General features: G+C 40.0%; 1 protein-coding gene across 7 annotated transcripts in view; it reads right to left on the minus strand.

Moving 5' to 3' along the window:
• The window catches only part of ZNF385B (zinc finger protein 385B), a 136,546-nt gene that overhangs the window by 51,572 nt on the left and 62,077 nt on the right, over positions 1-22,897 (minus strand). For 5 of the 7 annotated variants that reach the window (XM_054830817.1, XM_054830818.1, XM_054830820.1 and 2 more), the window contains exon 2: positions 5,633-5,763. In XM_054830817.1, coding sequence (XP_054686792.1) covers positions 5,633-5,763 — 131 coding nt within the window. Of the gene's footprint in view, positions 1-5,632; positions 5,764-14,087; positions 14,234-15,862; positions 15,954-22,897 lie in introns of those variants that run through there. The other 2 variants (XM_054830822.1, XM_054830821.1) reach the window with 2 other exon arrangements.

Below are 22,897 nucleotides of genomic sequence, written 5' to 3' on the forward strand. Positions count from 1 at the left end.
AGGTCTGTGCTGCCAGAATTTGGGCTTTGTTATGTGGCTCCTGAACCTCTGCTTTCCTCACCTGTAAATATCTGCAGAAACACCTATTAGTCTCTTTTATTCCCTTTACAGAAGGTAACAGGCTGATTCCTCACGTTGTAGTTTGGGTGATTCTAGCTATGACTTGGAAAACATGAACTATTATATTCATAATAACTATAAGTGAAATAGGAATGCTTTTAAGTGCTCAACACAGGAATAGAAGGCAAACCTGAAGTGCCTTTTGTGCCTGCATGACTATAAAAAAGGGTATAAAATGCTTGTAACAAAAAAATCTTGCCATTTCTTGATTTAAAAAACGACCAAAAACCATCAAACAAAATACCCAGCCACCCCACAAAACACCTCTCCTTCTCCGTTAATTGCTTACATTTCCCTTCTGTGCTGTTAGTTAATGAGGGTAAAGTACAGCTCTTACAAAACTTCACCTGCTCTCTGGAGCAGAGCATTTCGGGGGGAGAGGAGCAGAGCAGGTCACACCCCTCCAGCACCTCACGAAAGGGAAAAGGGGAAATCAGAGCACACGGACAGGCTACTTCAGCAAAGAAGACCACAGATAACAGGTTGGCAACATCCAGCTGGCTGCGTCTGTAATTCGCTGCTCCTGCACGCAGCCCTGAGCTCCAGAGCGTACTTTGGCACTGCAGCAGGGCGTTAAGCGGCCGAATTCAGACCCTGCTAAGGAAACGGCAAGCTCCCGAGCCACGGCACCATGCCAAAGGCAGAAGAGGCACTTGGCGCAGAGGGGCGAGGGAAGGCGGCGATACGAGTGCCCTGCGCTCTTATCTGCAGAGCTCCGCTTCTGCCTTGGCTGATTACTGGGCCCTTCAAAGGAGAACGAGATAGGTAGCAAATAAAAATGAGGGACTTAATTGAAAATGCAGAAGAGGAAAGAGCAAATTAGTTCCTCCCAGTAGTTGTCTTGGGGGTAGGCCAGGCATGCTTAGTCCAGGCAGGGCTAATGCTGGAGAAGAGACAGAGATTTCTGACTAAGTTACTAGTCAGCTCCTCTTTCCCTTCCTGCAGCCCATTCCAGCTGGCTCACCTTCCCTGGCAGATGTAAAATACTTCTGGTCCACTTCGCAAGGCGACTGGGGGAACTCTAATGTAAAGAATCAGCATAAACCTACTTGAAGGGAAACAGACTCTGAAGCAGTAACTAGGCCACATTAACCCGTGTGTCCTCTAAAATATGAAGGTATGAACCAGCATTTAGAAACCAATCATGGGCTAGTTAGATGGAAAATACTTCACTAATGTGAAAGCTACAAGAGATGCTATAATCTTTGATTACCCCTGAGGCCATAACAAACTCAGAAGGAAGCACATGAATTGCTGATTATTTTCTCTGATGATAGAATCTGAGAAGTTGCTGATACTGCTTTTGTGCAGACTGGCAGGTCCCTGGCCGTACCACTGCAACTAAATTTGAATCATGTAGCGCTGCTCTCATTTCAGGACAAGGTAGAGCGCATTGGTAATTTGCAGGTTTGGTTTTTTTTTTTTTCTGGGGAGTATACGTGCTTTATAGAGAGATGCAGACAGTGATCATTTAGTTTGTCTTGCAAGATAAATCCTGACTTTCAGCCACTTTAGCACATGCATCATGATAACCTTCCATCATGTGATCACAAAACATCCTTTCTTCATTCAGTCCACAAGATGGACGGCATCAGAGAATGAATCAGGGAGGTGTAGAGAAAGAATGGTACAGAAGGTGACAGCTAGCGAGTGTAAAATTCAAGATTACGTTATATTAAGCGCACAATGGGGACCAAATTAAGATTACTGTGCAATCTTTGATTTCCAGTGACTTTATGCAATTGACTTCAAAGGCTTACAGATCTTTAAACGTAATCAATATGCAAGATGTTACATGTTAAGGAATCATAAAGTCATTTTACCATGCTAAAAAAGGGCTCTACTTAAACAATACCTTTTTGTACAGCATCCATTCCAAACTGGAGGTACCAGTTTGGGAATTTCCTATAATGCTGCCTCCCATTCTGCTATAAACAAGAATATTTAAAGTAATACCAGCTGAGAATTTGAGTCAAGCTATGCATTTCAGACAGCAGGGTATGAGTAACTGAGCAAAAGCTTTTAGAACTCGATGCCAGGACAAACATGCTGTCACCTTTGGATCCGCTGCTGCAGCACTTCTGAGAGAGGATTTGTCCTTCTGTGCAGCAAATCATTCCTGTCCTGTTCTGACAAAACTATTTGCTGGTGCTGTGAAAAGACCAGGAAAGAAGAAAGCACCTATTCTGCAATACCTGTCTGCCTGAAATCCTTCATTCTGCACTTAGAGGATCCCTTTCTAGCTGATCTGTTGAAACAAAAAGGGACCCTTACTGAGGAATAAAGGCATGCATCCAAGGAGTTAGTGCAATAATTCCCCAATTAATTTTTCCTATATCATAAGCAAGTCCTAAGGAACAAAGACAGATGTAATTGGGGCATGAACTGATAAGTACTATACATATGTCCACAGCATTTTTAGAACTATTAATGTTTTTAGGAGAAACAGAGCGGAGGCATTTTAAACTAAATCACACAATTCTGTCAAGAAAATAAGATATACTTAGGGTAGGCATTTCTTTTTACAAAATTGGGGTCTGCTCAATGCTTCATTTGAAAGTACCCCATGTGGAGAGAAGCAACTGATCAGAACACTTTCACAAACGAAATGAGAACACTGATGTTTCATCTGGAGCATCAGAGATGTTTTCAGAATTGAAAACTGTCAAAGTTAACTATATAAGAAAGGGTTTACCCCAGATTTTAAATATATTTCCATAAATAAGAGAAGTTCTTTTGGAAATACTGTAGGGGGTATTCCATTTAACATGTTTGTACTTAATATATTTTACCTTGTTCTTCCTGCTCTGGTTGTTACTGTATCAAGCTCCTAAGCAGAAACTTTTCTTTTTTCAGGCCACTGAAATTAAGTGAGAAACTACCTCCTGGCGAGGTTTAGAAAAATGCTTCTATATCTGACTGCCATTGAAAATGAACAGGTGGATCCAAAGAAGTTTTCTCTTGAGACCGCATTTCTTTTTGCCACCTTTAGTGAACCCGTGCAAGCACGAACAGCAGCCCTGGCAGGTGCTGCAGGGTCCTCCAGTCCTACTGAAGGCAAAGAGATTGAGTGCTGTACACAGAGGTTTCACTGTCTACAGTCCTCGACAGGTCCTCTTGTGAGTGAAGTGCATGGATTTCCTGATTGATTCATAAGGCAAATGGCGGCTTTTTGGAGGGGAAGGGACAAGAAACTCTTCCAATATTCTGGCACAAGATGAAAAATGAAGGCACTTTGGATGACGCATACATTATGGGTCAAATGGATTTAGCTTCTTGAACTTATCTCTGGAAAAAGGCTTTTTACGAACTTTTACGTACACACACAGACTTTACAGTGAAAAAGAAAAAAAAGATTATATATACACAAACATAGACATCTACATTTGCAAATGTTGTGCTAAGTTAGAAAGAAAGGAAGTGCACGACAGCTGGCGTTCACTGTGCCTGTCAGTAGATAACCATGAATGATTTAGTTTTCCAATGAGCTTTGAAGTCCATTGTAAAAGACTGTTAGGGAAAATCAATACCTGCAAGACAAATGGCAAAGTCTGTGAATTAGAAATAGAATAGTACTGAACCACTGTTCCTCAAAAAAGAGAGTTTAAACATGCGGTGTCTGCGGTGCATAGCAGCATGATTTTATATAATTATCAAGAATTCCAAGGGAGGAAGCAGACACTGAGTTGACAATATTTGCCGATTACCCCAGGCGTCTTTTTTTTTTTAATAAAACCCGTAGAAGTTTGGAGAGGAATGACAGGTGTGAAGGATAAACACTCCGGGAATTAGGCAAACGGAATGTAACCCAGATAAATGTAAGCTAGTGTACATAGGCAAAACCAGTCTAAATATCCTAATTAATCTGTCACTAGAGGCTACTGCAACTCAAAAATTCAATAATACCACCAATAAGCAAATAATGTTGGTTGACTCTACAACTACAGTATCCCTAAAGAAAAGGTTCTCCAAGTCTTTATGTATAGTTCTGTGAAAAAGCTCACCTACAAAACCAGTGCAACTGGAAAGCAGACAAATCAATAACAAGTAAAATTCTCAAATGTATTAGAAAGAGGATGGAAAATGAATATAAATTGCATCATGCCTAGAAGATGAGAATGACACGCTGCTTTCTTAAAATTATACTGAGTTTTGGTCCTGCACTTTAAACATACCTGGATTTTTTTTTAATCTTTTATTTCTTTGTACACATACATGTACTCCCCCAATCTATACATACGCACATCCTCACATCTCCCTCGTAAACGCACAATTTTCACATGTATGTTTTGCAATGAATTAGTAGTATTTGCTACTGTTTATAATATGCGTTGGGCTGCTGACATCGGCTGGCTGATATGTTACCTCATAACCACCCCACAGCACCACGTGCTGTAGCACAAGGCCTGTCAGCAAGATGTACTTGCCAGTCATGAAGAAAAACAAAACCCTCTTGCTGTTTTAACTTCAGACAGAAGGTGAGTTTGCAAAAGAAAACACTTGGCAGCGGTTCAGCCGATCACTGTCTGGCGGTGGTGACACTGCTTCCCTTTCCACCACCCCCGCAATTACAGTGACAAGCGTGATGCTGTACAGTTCAGGCAACGGTCACGTACGAACAGATCGTACTCACGGACTTGGCAGAAATGACCCAGGGCAGTTTCCTTCCTGTTGCTATTAGCTTACTATTTGCCAACTCGTTCCATGCTGAATTACCTCCACACGTGGAAACCCGAGTAGCAACATGCAAACTACTGGTTTTGGTGTACTTAATGCATTTGAGATAATAATTATTAAACAAATTATAAAGTGCGATAGCAAAAAGCATTTTGGTAACATTCAGACCATTTTATGATCTGTTATAGACGTGAAAACTACAGAAGAGAGTATTTTTGTTATTGCTGCTCTGATAAACATGGAGAACTACAGAAGCATTGAGCATTATTTTTGCAATAGTAATTTTTTTGCAAAAACCCAAGATGCTTTACCATAAACTAAAAGTAACAGGTTCACATTTTTCACGTTGGCTGGCTGTGCAATTTTAGACTTTATTGTTATTATACAGAATTAACAAGATCCTCCAGTTGCTTCACTGGCTGTAACAGACTTCCCTTGACTCACCCCCGTGGAGGATCTAGGCCTTACCTGCCAAACCTGGTTCTATGTTAGCTTTTGCTTTTTCGTCTTTTACAGCACGTGGAAATGCACGTGCCCAGACAAATGGTCAAAATGATTCTATCGCTCTTCAAATCTCTATCATGAGGGGTTTTTTTCAGTGTGCAAACACCACTCCGACAGACAAGTTAGAAAAGGATCGGCCCCGTTCCCAGCGAGAAGGCTGGGTACCACCCCGTTTTTTGCACAAGGGAACAGCAGCCACCACAGCACAGACAAAAAGGGTTCTCTAAAATTGTGTCAGCGATGCACTGGTTTAAGGCAGATTCAGTACCGGATATTAGAACCGGCTTGGAAAGCATACAGTGAAACTAAATGTGGAAACACCTTTACTTACTGTGTTAAAATTTGGGAAGAATCCAACAGCAGAGCTGCTGTCCACAGGGAAGGACACAAAGGGTTTGATATCCAGGGAAGGCTGCATCATCAACGTAGGTGTGCGCACGAGGGTGGGAAGTGTAGTAGTGCCTGCCAAGAGCAAACAAAACCAGGAATTCATAGTATTCTCCTTTCCACATCACACACAGTATAGCTATCTCTTGCTGACACAACCACTAAGAAAAAATAATACAGGGAGGTAATAAAGTGGTTCTGTAGGAGTTCATATTAAAAAACCCCCCTATTTCCACACACTACTGATGAGGCAGAACACTTCCCTATGGCCATGGATACTCAGATGCTGAAGAGGAGACATATGGTATATAAATCACTCTGGCAGGTAGAATAAATCCTTTCTAAAGCTGAAAAAATCTTCCGTGCCAAAAAGGCCAAGATGGGCGCCCAGGAAAGTCAGATGCTTTTGCAATTCACGGTTGCCGGTTAGATTAGCTAGCACAAACAACACATGCAAGCTGAAATCCAGAGGTTTGTTTCCAAATAGCGAGCTGCGTGTTTATTCTTTCTTCTTCTGACAGTAACTATCAGGTGCTGCACAAACACCATTTCACCTAACATTTAAAAAAATGCCTTCTGTTTTACAGTGCAAGGCAAATATTAGAAAACAGCCAACAATTAAATAATCAGCTAGCACATAAACAAACACAACTCTCTACATGCAATGCAAACTAGTGTTTTCTTAATTAGACCCCAGATCGTTCTCTCCAAACAGCAGCTTTCCAGAAATCTACATGCTGAAATTTTTTTACTTATACACTTGAGACTCATTTCCCAGTAAGACCTTGAGGGAATGGGAAGGCACAGATATCCAAATATTTTTTTTCACTAGCTATCTGCACTATTCACACAATAGTGTGTCCAGTACACAGCTTCGAGCTATGTCTGTGGGAGTATTTTTTTTCTGAAAGCATACAAAATAGATTTCAAATAAAATTTGCCTCATTGAAATAAAAAATGCAAAACAAAAAAAATCTCAGTTTCTCCTTCCTGAGTTGAATAAATAATTCAACACCGACTGGAGCAGGCACTGGAACACAAGTGTCCCACACCTCTAAAGGAGGGTGAGTCACACTCTGCCTCTCCTTCCTCTGCCAGAATTTCTCCATAATAACCTCCTTCTCCCACTCACTGGTGGCCAGCACATCAGCTGGGAGCATAACAGTCCTCCTAGGAGTTTCTCTGGCCTCAAGCAGAGCTGACACAACACCTAAGCTTTTTCTTACAGAACTAATCTGAGTTTTTTAAACCCAGGCGGGGAGGGGGGTGGGGTGGGCAGAGGGAGAAGAAAAGTAAACAAGCTCTTTTCCCTCTCTTCTCCCATAAAATCAAATCATCTGCATCTACTTGCAAGATGCCAGGCAATCCATATGGGCTGCCTGAGTACCAGTCTTCCATTAAGGGATCTCCCTGTCCCCCTGTTAATGACATGCAAAATTGAAGGCAGAGTAGAAATTTTCCTCCTTTTTACCTCATCATCCTGCCTCCATGGGCACAATTTCAAACCCATCTTATGGTATCCAAGAGGGAAGCTGAGTTCAGAAACCAGATCAGGCTGCACAGATTTTTTGGACGACCAAACACTTATAACTAGCCCAGAGCTCAAATTTTGTAGATGATTGAGACAGTCATTTTGATCACAGCTGCAGCACAGTAAATGTTATATTATGGTCTAGCAGATGAATAGCAGGCTATAATCTCTTCTCTGTTTTTTTTCTACAGGAAAACTGTGATGACTGCACAAAGATGGGCCATTGACAACCATGGAGAGAGAACTGTTGAACGCCACCCCAACTGAGCTGCACAACTTGAAAGGAAAAATACGCTTGAGACACTTTCCCAGAGTATTTTCTCCCTTCTCCTACCCCAATACTTTCATAAATGTAAGGTTTGTTTCTGCATAAGCCCATGAAACACACTGACAGTTGTGCTTAATTAACTGTAAGTCAAAGCTTATTCAAGTGGAGTCACAAACGTCAAAAAGCTGAAGGCTAACATGCCTATAGTTTCTTCTTCATATCCATAATGAAAAAAAATGCATCAATAGGAAAGCAGTGTGTCAGAGGATTTATCCAAAGAAAATACCTTCAATTGCAAAAATGATGATTATTTCTACTAGCTGGTTCTGAAACAGTAGATTTACATAATTTGGAATTCAGAGATGTATTCAAACAGCAGCTATGTTGTATTCAATTACCTAAAGCCCATCAAGTGCCATCATCAAACTAACTTCTACAAGTTTCTCTTTGAAGTTCATAAGCAATTAAAGATCCATAAAGTTAAAAAAGACTTGTCCTCTCTTTACATATACATACTTCAATGAAGCTACGGTTAGATATTTTAACTAAATTTTACAGAAAAAATACAACAGAATAGAGTTAGATTGTGACTGACATTTAAAATCAGAGTTAAGCTAGATTTCTGATGCTGTCTTTAACCAAGGTACAGAAAGCAGTTGGCATAAAAGTTTTAAAAATTAAAAAACAATTAGTATCCTCCTACAACCGATGCAATCTTCTTTGTACTCCTTGGCTAAGTACAAATCATTTCATGTGACAAAGACATTTGACATCTGCCTGTAGTTTTGCAGTCCATGGTGTATCTTCTGCCAGAGTAATATAGATGATCAGTAGACTAGGATACATTCGGAGTCCGTACGGAATAGAAAACATACACACCTACCAGACTGATTAGTGGAGGTATTAATAGTAAGAAATTTGTTCACTTCTGTTCACCAGTTTACTACTTCAACTATTGCCAATCGAATACCAGTTACTCTGTTTGACTGAAGTTTGATTTTCAGACCCACCTTTGAAAGCCTCTGGAAGAATGATCAGATAAAGATGACCTAAACTACAGGCAGAAGCACTTCAGGACGAAATAATCAAATCAAACAGAACAGGGCACACTTTTACATTGGCATTGCTCCACAGGTCAAATAGATTCTCACCACCACTCCACCAAATCTGTATGCAGACCTGAGCTAAGCAGAAATACTGGCACAAGAAAGATGTAGCTGTCAAGCTTCGTTATCTTCATAAATTTAACAGATGTTTACCACTTCATTAGCATTTTAATGATAAAAACTTACCATGTCAAACACAGATTGTTTTAAACTACTTGTCAATCTTTGGTATAAACATAACTGATCTTTCTTGGAAATTCATTTGCTCGTTTCAGCTTCATAATTTTAAAATAGTATTTTACCTTTGTAACTTAAATTTTGACTCCCATGGCAGGATTTACCTCTGCACCAGAGGTGCAAGCAGCAAACAGGCTTTGCCAAAAGGTACTGATCCTCACTGGTCCCTTTTATCCTTGTCTAAGAGGAGGAAAACAGGTTTTCATCTGAGCAGATGATCCAAAACGTCACATTTTATTGAAAGTTTTCCTTCCCTCCACACATACTTATCTGAGAAGCAAGTCCCTGTGTAACCGGCGTTGCTGTTCTTTAGCCACATACAGAATCACATATGGCTTCCCACACGCTGTGACGCACTGGGACACCGATGTCTCAGCAAAAGTTACGAAAGGTTGCCGTCTTTATCCAAATTTGATCTGACTCTAACAAAAAAGGCATGTAATTGACAGATTAGGCAGTGAAAGCGGTATTTTGAGGGAGTAACTAGAAAGTCTTGTATTGGTCACTCCTGTGGCGAGAGGAGTCCCAGGGGCTGGTGAGACGCTTCACCCGGGAGCCAGAAAGGGGCAGACGATGCCGGGACTCGAGGAGTCTCTACCAACAACTCCCCCCTACCCCCTGCAGCTCTTTTGCAGCTTCACAGAAAAACTGCAGAAGCCACGACTGGCAAGATCGCAGTTCTGGCAGAGGCAATCACAGCTAGCTTTGGCCATGGTGAACAGTCACTGGTCATCTTTTTCAAGTAAGGGCGGTGTCGAGTTCAGTCAAATCTAATCATGCAACTTCTTCCTGTGCACCTCCTGAAAACTATTTCTGAAAGTTTTACTTGTATGATTTTCTCCCTAAGTGCTTTTCTTTATCACTGACAAACACAAAAAAAGTGTAATGTCTGCACATTCATTCCTCTTATGTGGTCAACATTAGACCATTACATGAAAAAACCCAATTCCATCACAAAGCTTACTCATGTAGAACACATTTTTTTGAACAATTTCAGTATACTTAAAGAAATTAATTATTTTCCAGACTTGAAAACATGCTCTTCCAAAGTCTTCATCAGAAGCAACTATAGAGAAATCTAAAGCCATACTTAAGCGTCTCCCCTTTTTCTATTACCTAAAGATGTTACTACAATATTGTAATCCTCCAGTCCAAGGAAGCAGCCCACACTCAGAACAAGAGCAGTGGAGGAGTAACTGCAGTGCTATTAGAACTGAATAAAAGTATCCTGTTGACAGATTCCTGTGAACTGGACAATCTACATCCACGTCAGATTGCACCTGGTTGCCTTTGTTTTAATTTGCGCCATGGACGGGATTCAGAGAAAAGTTCAAAGGGACATTGTTAGAGTCATTCACACCCAGCTTATGGCCAGGCTGCGCTGGCTTTTTCATCTCTGAATTGTCTGACCATTTTCAGCTATGAGGAACATTTACTTTCCACACCAATGTTGAGTAGTCTCATCTGGCCAGGGAAGAGCAGCACTATAACCGATGGGTTGGGTCAGTTCTGGGCTTTCTCCTCCCTTGACTTTTTTTTAAGCACAGCGGTTTTCAGACACTGCTTGAGCCAACAGTACCCCTTCACGAGTGGATGACAAGTTGTCCCTTTTGTTTTGCCCGCGTTGGCTGAATTCGTTATGGACTGCAACCACACCATGCACAGCCACCCTGCCTTTAGACCTCACATTGCCATCTCCATTTACAGTGTTTTCCCTTCGGAGCTCCAGAAGATGGAAGCCCAGGAAGAACGTGCTTGAAACAGCGCCCTGGAAGGATTCTGAGATAATTCTCCATGTGTTCATCTATGAGCTTTTTCTGGGACCCTACAGTTTCAGTACAGTTTATTAATTTGTCAGTGGAAATTTTGAACATCGTCAGAAATATTTACAGCATGTGGCTCAAAAATCAGTTTTATAAAGAGGTTAGAGCCAGAGGTAGTACCTCAGCTTTCATATTGAATAAAAATCTCTTCAGTTCTATTGCCTATTCCTTGGGGAAAAAAAAATCAAACCAAAACAACAACAAAAAAAAAACCACCACAAAAAACCCCAAACCACTGCCACAAAAAAAAAAACCAAACCCAAACCAACCTGCACAAGACTTTTCTACGCTTGCTTATACGCAGCTTTATGGGAGGACTGGCACAATGAAATTATGTTTATAAAAAAACTCCCACCTAACTACAGAAATGCATACCATAAAAAAATTAGCTTTCTTCGCTTATATCTGATATCTCCATTACATCATGCCCCAGATCTATCTGCTTTCACTACATTTTTTTTCCCCATAAATGACAGGTAAAAATTAATCACTTGCAAGCCTGTACATTTTGCAGTTTAGGTATTTATATGACTAGCCCCTGAGATCTTTTCCAATACTTAATATAAATATCAGCCTTTTTTCCTTCTCAGTATGATCAGCTTACAGGATTCAGAAATATTCTAATTTTGTTTGTTTAGTTACAGCTATACATGGGTATTAGAGAATGTCGTGTTTCTGTTTATGCCCAAGATAAACTGCCAAAACCAAGTTAAGTGCAAGTAAAATAATTCTGAGTTTCTGAACAGCAGGTGTTGATATCAAAATACTTAAGGAAAAAGCTATTCTAGAAGTATTCCATTAATAATACTCATGGAGGTGAACCTTAAGATATTCTTCCCTCTTAAATAAAAAGCAATGTGAATAAATACAGCATTTTAGTAGATATTTTTTCCAGTATTCACTCGGCAGAACAAATATTGCTTCCTTATATCATGGTATTATGATAAATGAGACTTATGATACCCATAGGGATTGCAGTCTGTCAAAAGTAAAGTAGTCAAGGAGATAAGACCATTACTTCAACAGATTTTCCCAAACGGCAAATTAACATGATCCTAAGAGATAACTCACTATCCAGGCAACTTACTTATTTTTAAAAAGAACTTGAAGCAGAAGCCCAGCATATATGAGACATGGCACAGCCCCCAGTTGACAATAGGAAAAATGCTAACAGCATCTCTGTCCCCAGGGCACCGTGCAAACAAACTCACTAAATGAAGGAGGATGCGGCTCCTGTGGGAGTTGGTATGATTAGCATCAGAGCTACTGATACACATGCATCTTTTAAAACTTGGAGAGTGCACTGAATTCATACCTTTTAAACAAAATTCAGACATCAGTGGGGCAGTCAGACCCTCCATTGACTGATAAACAGATTTAAAAAGCACAAAGCATACATGCCCATCTGTGTTTGGCAAATAAAAATGGGTAAATCCTCAGAAGATGTGGTTTTTTCCAGAAGCCACAAGGAAAGGCAGCAAGAACTGGTGTAGAGCTTACGGCTACTCAACAGCACTAAGAACCTCTCTCTGTAACACTCATAAGGCAAGTGATTAAAAAGCATTGGTGCAGGCCCAGCCTTCCATAGCAACGTATGGATACAAAATGCCATGCCAAACATTCTGAGGTTTTTCTCACTAGATGTTTCCGTAAACCCAGAGGCATTCGATGCAACTTCACTGCAATGTACAAATTATCTATATATTGCTCAAGAATAACTTATCTAAAAAACATGTCAGATTATGAAAATAATTCTCTCCCTATAAATTAAAACATGATTTCCACTATGCTTGAGCATAAAGTTAGTATTTCCATTATTATCCATCTAGAAATAAATGTTCTATGAAGGCATGCTAACAGAATTCCATATTCTCCTTTTGTATAAAATCAGATACCATGAAATGAGGTATTTCTACATTTCAAATACATGTAGGATTCCACCAACTAGGTCAATACCGAAAATAAATTGAAATCTCGTGCTGCTGAAATAAATGGAAGCTCTGGCATATGATCAATCCAAAAAGTCAACCATCACTTACTTAATATTGATAATTATATATAGCTTATTTACAATCAGAAAAGAACTATAGCTATATATTGCATGTATTTCACATCAGAATTTTAAAAGTAAAAACATAAACCTATGTGTACTTACAAGTAAGCAAATCTTTGTTAGATCAGACCCTTCCTCATTGAAATATTAGGAGCTGACCTGGAATTACTTTAACTGCCATGAATTGTTAATATTCCTCTGCCTATCTAATTGTTTTCCATCTCCAACATCTTACGATTGAAGGATGCTCAATTAAAAAAAAGTAGACTATAGATCATAAATACTATCAATATACTCGATCTGAAGACAATAATGGAAAAGCTGATATTGAAAACCTCTATTATAATAATATTAATATTCAAAAGAACTGCATCAATGTTTATTTCCTTAATCTCTACATTCAGTACATCAAAATCATGGAGAACAAATAATGACGTTTACCTGGCAGGGGGAGGGGGTAGAGGCGCAACAATAGGAAACTGGAATTTCAATATACATGAAAACATAAATGAAGAAAAATCTCGTTCTCCTTGCAGTTGCACTGCATTTTTTACAGTTTGCAATAACAACAGGAATCCCTGTAGGCTTTGTATAGAAGATACCAGAACAGATGGAGTGGGAAGAGAAGTCCAGTAATTAGAAGTGGAACAGATTATCTTGCATTTTCCTTAAATAACTGTGTTACAATTGCCTGATCGTAACATTTGGAAGAGCCCTGTCCCTCCCTGGATTTGCAGAACGTGTGACTCACGCTCCTGTCCTCTTTCTCCTTTAGCCACCACTCTCGTGTTCTTGGGGCTGAGACAGGACTCGGACACCTGCACAACGGACAGCCTAAATTTTACAGCAATTGTGCTACACTGTTCCACACTTTTTTTTTTCCCCCCAGTATTTATATTCCCAAGTCAAGTGAACTCCAGAAGTACTATACTAGTATCAAAGCATGTTTGTTAGCACTGGCTCCTTGGTAAGTCTAAGCAATTAAATAAATTACAGAACATCCTTCGCTATATTTAGAAGAAACATGCTGGCTGCAGTACATCTGTAATTTGCTATTATCTATAGGTAGTATGGAAATATTTGTCATTAGTTTCTTAAAAGAGCTAACACTCTAGACTTCTAAAGCAACTAAGACAATTTGTTTGACTGGAAAGCAGAGTGGCACGATATAGCCTAACACCAGGAAGCTCAGTAAGTTGGATTTATTCTAATCAAACGATGACAGCTGTTTGTTAATGCAATGCTCCTGCCTGCATTAAAGTCAGCTGGAGCTTTGCAGTCTCTCCCAGTTTTTTTTCTGAGAATCTCCTGGCTTGCTCAAGCCTCTCCCTCTGGTAACCACAGCCTGAGCGAGCAGCTCTGCCCCCTCCGCTGTTCTTACCTGCTTCTAGGAAACGCTGCTTTGCAGTTGTTTTCGCTTTGAAGTTTTCCAAGTATGGCAGAAAAAACAGCTGCGTCTTTTTCAGCTCCCTATTCTCTTGCCATCTGCACTAATGGAGATCTTTCTGAAATCCTTAGGATCCTTTTTCTTGATTTATTTAAACCATCCCCCCCACACCCCTTGCCTTTTCCACTCTCCCGACACAAAGGCACAGTGAGAAAGGGGATTTCCTTGCTTTTCTGCTATCACCCTTAACTAAAAACACGACATCAACACATGCCTACTGAAGTCACAATCTTGTCCAAAGCACGGTGCAACTTCCATGCCAGCCCCCTCTTTTCCCTCAGGGCGTATTCTGAGTGCCAAGCCTGTGAGCATCCCAGGATGAAGCATTGCACTCCCTTCCCTCTCAGTTCAGGATTTAACACAATGTTTCATTACAAACTGAAGCTAAGGAACAGGAGAAAAAAAAAAAACAATTTGCATTACCTTAAAAGTTTCATAATTTAGGCATGGGACTTGGTTGCAGTTAGCTTTTTAGAGAATCTGTTATCACTTAACCTGACGTTTCTCAAAAGCCAACTCTTATCCCAAATTTTGTCACCCCTGAGCTCATCATCTAACCCTCAGTAAGCCTCAACACAGACTTTCTCTCAGGAGGTACTGAGTTGCCACCCACTAAAACCAAACAAGTCTATCACTGTGAATGCTGCTGGGTGACCATTTTGTTATTAGTCAGTCAAACCATGATGCCTTAACTTTTACATTTGGGAGGTCTATGTCTGCAGTTGGCTTCTCTCTCCTTATTCCACTTCAATACTCCAACACACCAGCTCAACAACGCTGTGCATGAAGGTAATAGCAGTCTAGATCCATATGCATCCTCACAGATGGGTCTAATCACTTAACCACTTTAGACAATTTCCGACTCTCTTAAAAGTCACCATAGCTCAGAGAATTTCATGCCTCATTTGCTTTTCCCACATATTACACAATCGCATCTAGAAAATACAGTTACCTAAGTTGCTTCTTGTTTTCTTTCGTAAGTTCTATTAGTATTGCTCTCTAAATATCCTTCGGCTTAAAGACTGCAACAACAGCTAATTTGGGTTGTTTAAAGTGGTCTATTGAAACTACCTGCAATGGAAATCAGGACCTCTACTTAACAGAAGTTTTACTTCCAATGCAGTTTCAATTTTTCAGAAATTTCAAAAGAAGTTTGAACATCCAGTCCACCCCCTCTCTATCCAACAGGTCATAACTTCAGTCACAATCTTCCCCTTGGTTGCTATCATTTCCATGGTTAGGTACATGCTTTTAGAAGAACTGCTATCTTTCTGTTTAGAAATAAGAAACGAGACAGGGAAGAAAGGCAGATTTAAAAACCTTCATAACATTGTCCATGTAGCCAACATTCTACCCTGAATTTAACTGCTCTGTCACAGCATGGAGCATGCAGCATACAAGCACCCATCCAAAAGAGGTCAAACGTGTAAAGATAGTGGGCAGATCTATCACACGTGCAGTTTAAGTTCAGTCCAAGTGATATAATCCTTTGTCTAAGACAGGTTTACTGAAGAAATTCCTAGAAGTAGCTTAAAGAACTATTTCATCACTTCCTAGTTAATACTACAGAAGGGAAAAATCTCCTCCTTCCCAAACTTCTCTAATTCTTCCTGGTGCTCTGTCTGCTGCCCCTAACAAAAGCATAATAAAACACAGAGCACGTAGCTCCATGAAGGCTTCCCACTGTTAATCAGTGCCACGATGCTTACCTTAGTCCCTAAGGTTACAATCCACCTCTGCCGCCGCTTTTGGACATACACACAGACTAAGAGTCAGAGCTAACCAATCCTTTCATTTCAACATGGTCCTTTTGTGATGTTAGGTGCTACGAGACAGCGGGCAACCAGCAGGCCTGAACAAATCCGGGTTGTTGCAATTGTGTGCTTAGCTTTAATTACCCTCGAGGAGAGTGTTTGCAACTTGACTCCAGAGGGAGGGCAGCCTGCTACTGACATCATCAGATCAAACATAACCAAAAAGACTGATAAAATGTATTTCAGTGGCATTTTCCCTGCTATTATTCTTAGAATTAAACTTAGAGGGGTTACTAGCTGGCTGGCTGCTACACAGCTGCATTTTAAATAACTTATGGAAAAAAAAGAAACAGTGTCTGCTTGAATTTTTGAATAAGTTCATAAAGGGGGACCTCAGAGCACAGGGTTACACAGAGAGAGTGGGGTCCTGACATTCAGAAGATCAAAGTCCACAAATCCTGGCTCTCCTGAATGAAGGTGCACTGCTTTACTTATTCTCAAAGTCAGGACTGATGAATATGTAAAAACTTGAAAATTTATAAAACTATAATACATGCTATCTGCCCTCTCTTACACAGGGAGGAATGAAGGCAATAGATTTCAGATTAACAGAACCATTAGCACAGATCACTGCACTCGTGATCTTTTTGAACATAAAACACTGGTACCTGACTGGAGACCTTATTCTGCTTTGGGTGCAGCACTGCATCCGCCGCACCCAAAGGCTTCTGATGTTGTTACGTTTTCAAAGACTGCATGACACCAACTTAGACAACCCTACCCTCAGCTACATTCAGAAAGACACACACACACACAAAAGCAGCATGTAACGGAATGTTTCTGTTAAATTACATTGAGACTGAACCAAAAAATGGGGTTTTTTAACAAAACATTCAAACTGACTTTTAACAGAACTTCAGCTACTATAAGCCTTTCAAAAAAAGTCACCTCTAATTTCCCAGAGACTAATTAATATCAGTTTGATATGATTTATTTCATAAATCTAATTAATCAAACACTATACTGAAAATAAAGACAAATAAACGGAAGGTGAGAGTCGATGTAAAAAAAGGCGTGAAAGCACTTTTATGAAACGCGCCATGCAGCCTGCACCTACTTTCCGTGACCAGGCTGGGCAGCCCCACCGCCCCTCCGCTCCCGACACTCCCCTCGAGCCAGCGCTCAAGGGAGTCAGACACGTTGGGAACAAACCAGCAACAAACCAACAAAAGAGAAATTTGCTTTCAACCAGACCAGTGAGCTGGTCAAGCTGAACTCACGGTCGTGAAATGGAGAGTACCGACATGGGTGCGGCTGAAAAGAAAAATTTTGTGAGTGCTGATGCTTCTCGTTCTCACCCCGACTCGTCTGAACTGCCCCCCCATCTTTCTTGCAGCGCAGCAGACAAATTTCATGCCTGCCACACGACATTTCTGGTTATATCTCTCAGGATGGTATCTGTCTTGGTTGATAACGTGGCAGCGTTAACTCACATTCAGTTTGTGATGTACAGCAATCCTTTCTGCATTCACAGAGTAGTGACTCCCGCTTATGTGCCGCACTCGGTATTGCTCAGCTCCTGTTTTCCTTCGTATACTTTGGCATAATTCATTTGTCCCTTCCTTCAAAGGCAAGATAATCTATTAGTTCTTAAACTGGGTTTGTTCTTTCTTCTCTTTTAAAAATACTGTGACCCCACTGGCTCTCTCAGTGCTTTGGGACTTCGTCTTCACAGGTGGTAACAGCTCTGGTATTTCCATCCGTGCAAGTATCCCTGAGTCGCGTTTCTCAGAACCAGCGTTTTGAAGATTCTAGCTCATCGTGATGCTCTGACCTGCTCTTAGAGGTTTTTGTTATTTATATTGATGACTGTCAGGTGAACACAATTGATATTTCTAGCAAAAAATAATGCAAAAATAGCACCGTGCAGCCCAAACTTCTTGGCTTCCTCTGACATTCACAGAATAACAAATCCACCTTTTTCTTTGGTATTCTGCAAGTGCACTTACAGAAAGATTTCTTAAAGTTTGATGGTTATTTCAGTCTCCTTTTATTTTCTAATTTTGTCCTACACATTCATGTTGTTATTTCTTCATCACCCTTGGTAATCTAAAGTACTTTCCATTTCCCACCTATACATACAGTCCTTGTGCTTGAGTCCATAAAGAGTTTATAGTTTAATGAAATTGTCCTTGCCACACTTCCTAGCTTTCCCCTGTCACGGGACAGTTTGCAGTTGTGCTCTTAGTAGGGTCTCTTTAAAAGAACTAACAAACCCTTACAGTATGCTTGGTAAAAGAAATATCCTGATAAGGGTATCTTAAAGAAAAAATCCACTCAATCCTCTTCTCAAAATTATTTTCATTACTCATTGTTTGGTGTACTGCAATGTAGTAGCATTTTGCTGCGTAACTTAATCAGGCAAGACAGCTATTCTGTTATTATTTCTATTAAGGAGCAACTCCCTCTCACTTCTAATAAATATCCTTTGCACTACCTTAAAAATAAGTGTAATATTTCACTCTGATTTTAAAAGCAATAATTAATACTTACTATTTAGTATCCTACATGCTAGTTTAAAGATGGATCTAAGCAGCATACAGGCTTCAGCCGCCTCCTGGAACAGGCAGATGTATTTCCCTCCCCCGTCCACTTTCCAAATCCCTGGTTATATACTATGGTAAATAATGGAGGCTATCATTCTGAGAAGTAAGAACAAAGGGATGAACACTTTACGTTTTTTTCCCCTCTGTCCTGATTCCTGTTTTAAGGATGAGCTTAAACTCCCAGTCTCTGGGCTTCAAATTCATGTTTAAACATTTTTCTTAATTCTCTCCAGAGTATCACATACATTTAAACTTACTTCATACCTGGCGGTTGGTGAGACTGAAGAGAGGCTTTTCTGATTGAAAGGCAATACACATTTTACGGAAAACATATGGTTTGAAACGTGGCTTTGTATCTCTAAACTTTTCAAAACTTAACATTGAGGGATGAAACTACATAATTCAAAGAAAGGGTGTTTTGTTTTTGTGAGGTGGGAAGAACTGGCAAAAGGCACCAAGGAGGGAAAACACTGCTATAGCAAAGGCATGGCTGCTTCCTCCTCGTGATGTTTCTAGTAGTTATAATGCCTCACGCTGCAACAGGGAGAGTAAAAACCCTGAAATGAAACCCAGATTATCGGAGAGAGAATTATTCGTGTAAGATTTTGAAGTCACAGTTGAAGTCATTTTATAAAAGTATACTTTTAGACACTAAGAAATCTTAAAAAGGCTGTATCTATAACATACCTCTGCTTTTCCCTTTTAATTTCATATATTTGCAAAACTGAGGGAGGCAAGACTGCTTTTATAAACTTAAGGCCTGGAGGTACGACGTGCGATGTACAAAACTCCGGCAAATGGTCCAAACTTGGATCTGGTACCCTGGTGCAAATCTGTCAGCATTCCTTTTAAGTCTGCAGAGTCACTCGGATTAGCAGCAGTACAAGTGTGAAATTTGGCCGATTAACTTCTGCAGGAGGAGCTCTGTGTGGAAGCAACAGCTGCCGGGTCAGATGCTGCAGCTAGCATTTCTCAATGCAAAGGAATAGTAAGAGGAGGTACCATGGTATTAGCACTTCTTTCATGTTTTCACTTTGATACTACATGAACAGAAACTACTACATGCTCTTTGTTGACTAATAGTTCTTAAACTGCTGCACAGAGGAACCCAGTGAAGACATGAAATGTATGAACCCTGAATGGAAAGGTCAAACACTTATGACATTACACAGATAGCAGCATTTGTAGCAGGAGGGCCACAGCAAGCAAGTCATGCAGAATGACTTGCAGTCCAGGGAGTGCATCACAGCTTACCCACTCCTCTGCCTATTACCATTATCTGGACTGCACACTGCAGCTCTCCCTCCATTTCTGTGCGAATGTCCCGAATCATAACATCTCCTTGCACAAAGAGCTGCTACGGTAGCATGCTAGATTCGGCAAGAGAAGTTTGCAAAGACAGGGATGAAAGACTGGCTCCTTAGTTAAGGTCAAGGCTTAGACGTTCCTGTGGATACAGCAGTCATGGTTTCACAGTTAAGTATGCATTCCAAAATGGATTTAAAATATGCCATATATTTCTGCAAAAGACACAGCCTTTCAGAGTGAAACCATACTCCAGAACATACTCACTGTTTTGTAACCTAAGGAATCTAACCAAAGTCCCTAATTCAGAGCTAAGGTTCCTTAAGCATTGGTGATTAAGAAGGAGGTCCTGAACTTGCATTTTCGGACGTAGCCTCTGGAGGTCAATCACCTTCAGAAGGAGCCTACACACTTTGAACACCATCACCTACAACGGACAATATAAGCGATCTCCCTCCACCTCTATTAGGAGTACCTACAACCCTTGGAATTTCTGTGTCATTTTTCAGAATTTTCAAAACCATTCTTTGGAAGTATTTCATATTAGAGTCTGGGTGAAACTTGTCCATACCTATAGTATATGCCTGTCAGCACAGGAGAAGATTGGGCAACTGAACTTACCATTAACTTGCTTTTATGCTCTTTGATCAGGCAGATGTATGATGGCCTTAGCTGCTTCCAAAGGAAAAAAACATCCTTAGGTATTTAAAAAGCGTAGTCAAAGTGGAGAACAGAACAGGAAGGAGAAGAGTAAGTCAATTTGCCAGTAGTAGAATGTTTATGTTAAGGAGAAAAAAATATATGCAAAGTATTCTAAATCCACCCCTTAAAGATGTGACATGTATTAAAGTTTGGGGCTTTTTAATTTAAGGTCCATTTCACCACAAGTTTTGCAAAGACAGTTTTTATCATACAAGTTTCTGCCAACACAGAAATTCAGGCTTCTACACCTTTTTCCCAGGACATGAACATCAAACATCTTCTATTAAATGCTTCTGAAAGTTACACCAAGAAAAAAAGTCATGCAAAGTGAAATTTAACCCTCAAATGTCTTTTCTGTTATACAAGAGCAGAAATGTATGTCACACATTTTAAACGTTTTATGGTATGCACATTTGAATGGAGTACCATGACTGATAGCTCAATTAAAAAAGATAGGTTTGTCTTTAGACAACACTGGAGCCAGAACAGAAAATAGCGACGAACATTTTCTTTTTCCCAGATTTAACAGCATTGTTTGCAACAATGAACTCCAGCAGAGCCTTCTTTCCACGTGAAAAAAACTTGAGGAAATATGTCCGCAAAACCAGTTGAGAAGTAGCCATCCTACGGCACAAGATCTCACCCGCAGCACAGTATTTAGTTCTTGGTATCCATGATGAAGGATAGGAAAAATGAACTTAAGGTAGGAATAAGAAGAAATCATAAGAGCAGCTAGATTCCAGTGTGGTAAGAATTAGAAAACTTCAACTAGTTTTGAGATTGTAAACCCCTGTGCCTACAAGAACAGAGGTTTGGACGAGATGAGCCTTGCCCAGTATTTCTATTTCTGTATGTGCATATTCAAAGAAAACGGTGGAGAAAATCTGTAAGTTGGACAAAAACTACAAAAAATAAAAATATCTGAATATTCTGTCTGAAAAGTTTTTTAAAGATGACCTTGGTCATGCAGTGAGAAATATGAAAAAAGGTATAACTAGTATAAACCTTTGATGGGTTTCCAGAGTATTTGAGTTGCAAGAGCAAGGAATTGACCTGCCAGAGTAGCAATTAAGGTGAAGGAGGAAAAAGCCCAGTTCACTTTGCTGCATAAACCCATCACGCATGAAGCCTAATAACCTGGCCGCAGCATGAGGGACAAAGCTCACAGTATGAATGGGTATCCCTTCCACAAAGCAAGGACTTACCAGTCCCTGTCTGATAATGCTTATTGTGTTGAGCAGCAGGTACCTTTTAACTTGAAAAGGATTTATAAATTGAAAAGAGACTGAGGCAGAGCAATATAAGAAGCAAGCTCTGGGAAGTCTAGAAAATACAAAAAGTTAAATACGGACACCCTAGGAACAACACACGACAGATGCAGAGGCAAGAGGGGGGCAGGGTATTTGAAAGACTTCTGAAGTAAAGAATTCTGAAAGGTTTGGAGAATAGAGAGAACTGAAATAAAAGGATGTAACTGAAAAAAACAGGTCTGAACATCAGGGAAAGCTTCTTGACACCATGATTATTCTGAGTGATATTTAATGTTCACAGTGGCAGCCTTTTTGAGCTGAACCAGACTGTGGAAATAACCTCCCAAGAGAATTTGGGAATCTCAACCACACACACATCTGTATCAAGACTGAATAAAATGGTGTTACCTGTACAAGTCAAGCAATTCCACATTGACAAGGAGAGGATTAGATGACCTGCGATGGGTACTATGATTGCAGTCGTTAAAGACAAATTGCAATAAGGTATTTTTAACCAGTGTCAAACTTTTTTTCTGTGACGTATAAACGTGGTCTTGCTTGATTTCAAGGAGACTGTGTCTTTCAGAAATAGTTTTATCACAAGTTTGGTCAAGAGATCAATAAAGCAAAATTTAACAGAAGCAAACAAAAGCACAAACATACGCTACAAGCTAACATCAACGATGTCCCCCAGTGCAGCGCACCTTGCCATGTCCATTCTACAGCACAAAAGCGGATCCTTCCTGCACAAACACGATTGTCAAAATCTTAACATCATAACATGGAAATATATAGAAATATCTCCACGTTTCTTTGTATAGAGAAATAAAAACTTTAGCTTAATAAGAGACAGAAGCACTTATTTCTGTTTGAAATTTGCATTTTTGATTTCCTATTGTACTCGCATATTTTGCACTTGAAATGCAGAGAACACAACAAACACTAACAGAATCACTCTGATAGGAATTATGTACCTATTCCTGCGGACAACTAAAGCAGAAAAACTTTTCGCATTTACACTTCTGTCAAATCTGGTTGTTGACAATTGAACATTTCAGTAGTTCTCAATACAGCAGCAGTTGCAAATTCTGGGAAAAGAAGGTTGCTGAGATTCCCTCTCACTCTGC

Source organism: Grus americana, chromosome 6 (assembly GCF_028858705.1).
Source record: "Grus americana isolate bGruAme1 chromosome 6, bGruAme1.mat, whole genome shotgun sequence".
Classification (NCBI taxonomy): domain Eukaryota; kingdom Metazoa; phylum Chordata; class Aves; order Gruiformes; family Gruidae; genus Grus; species Grus americana.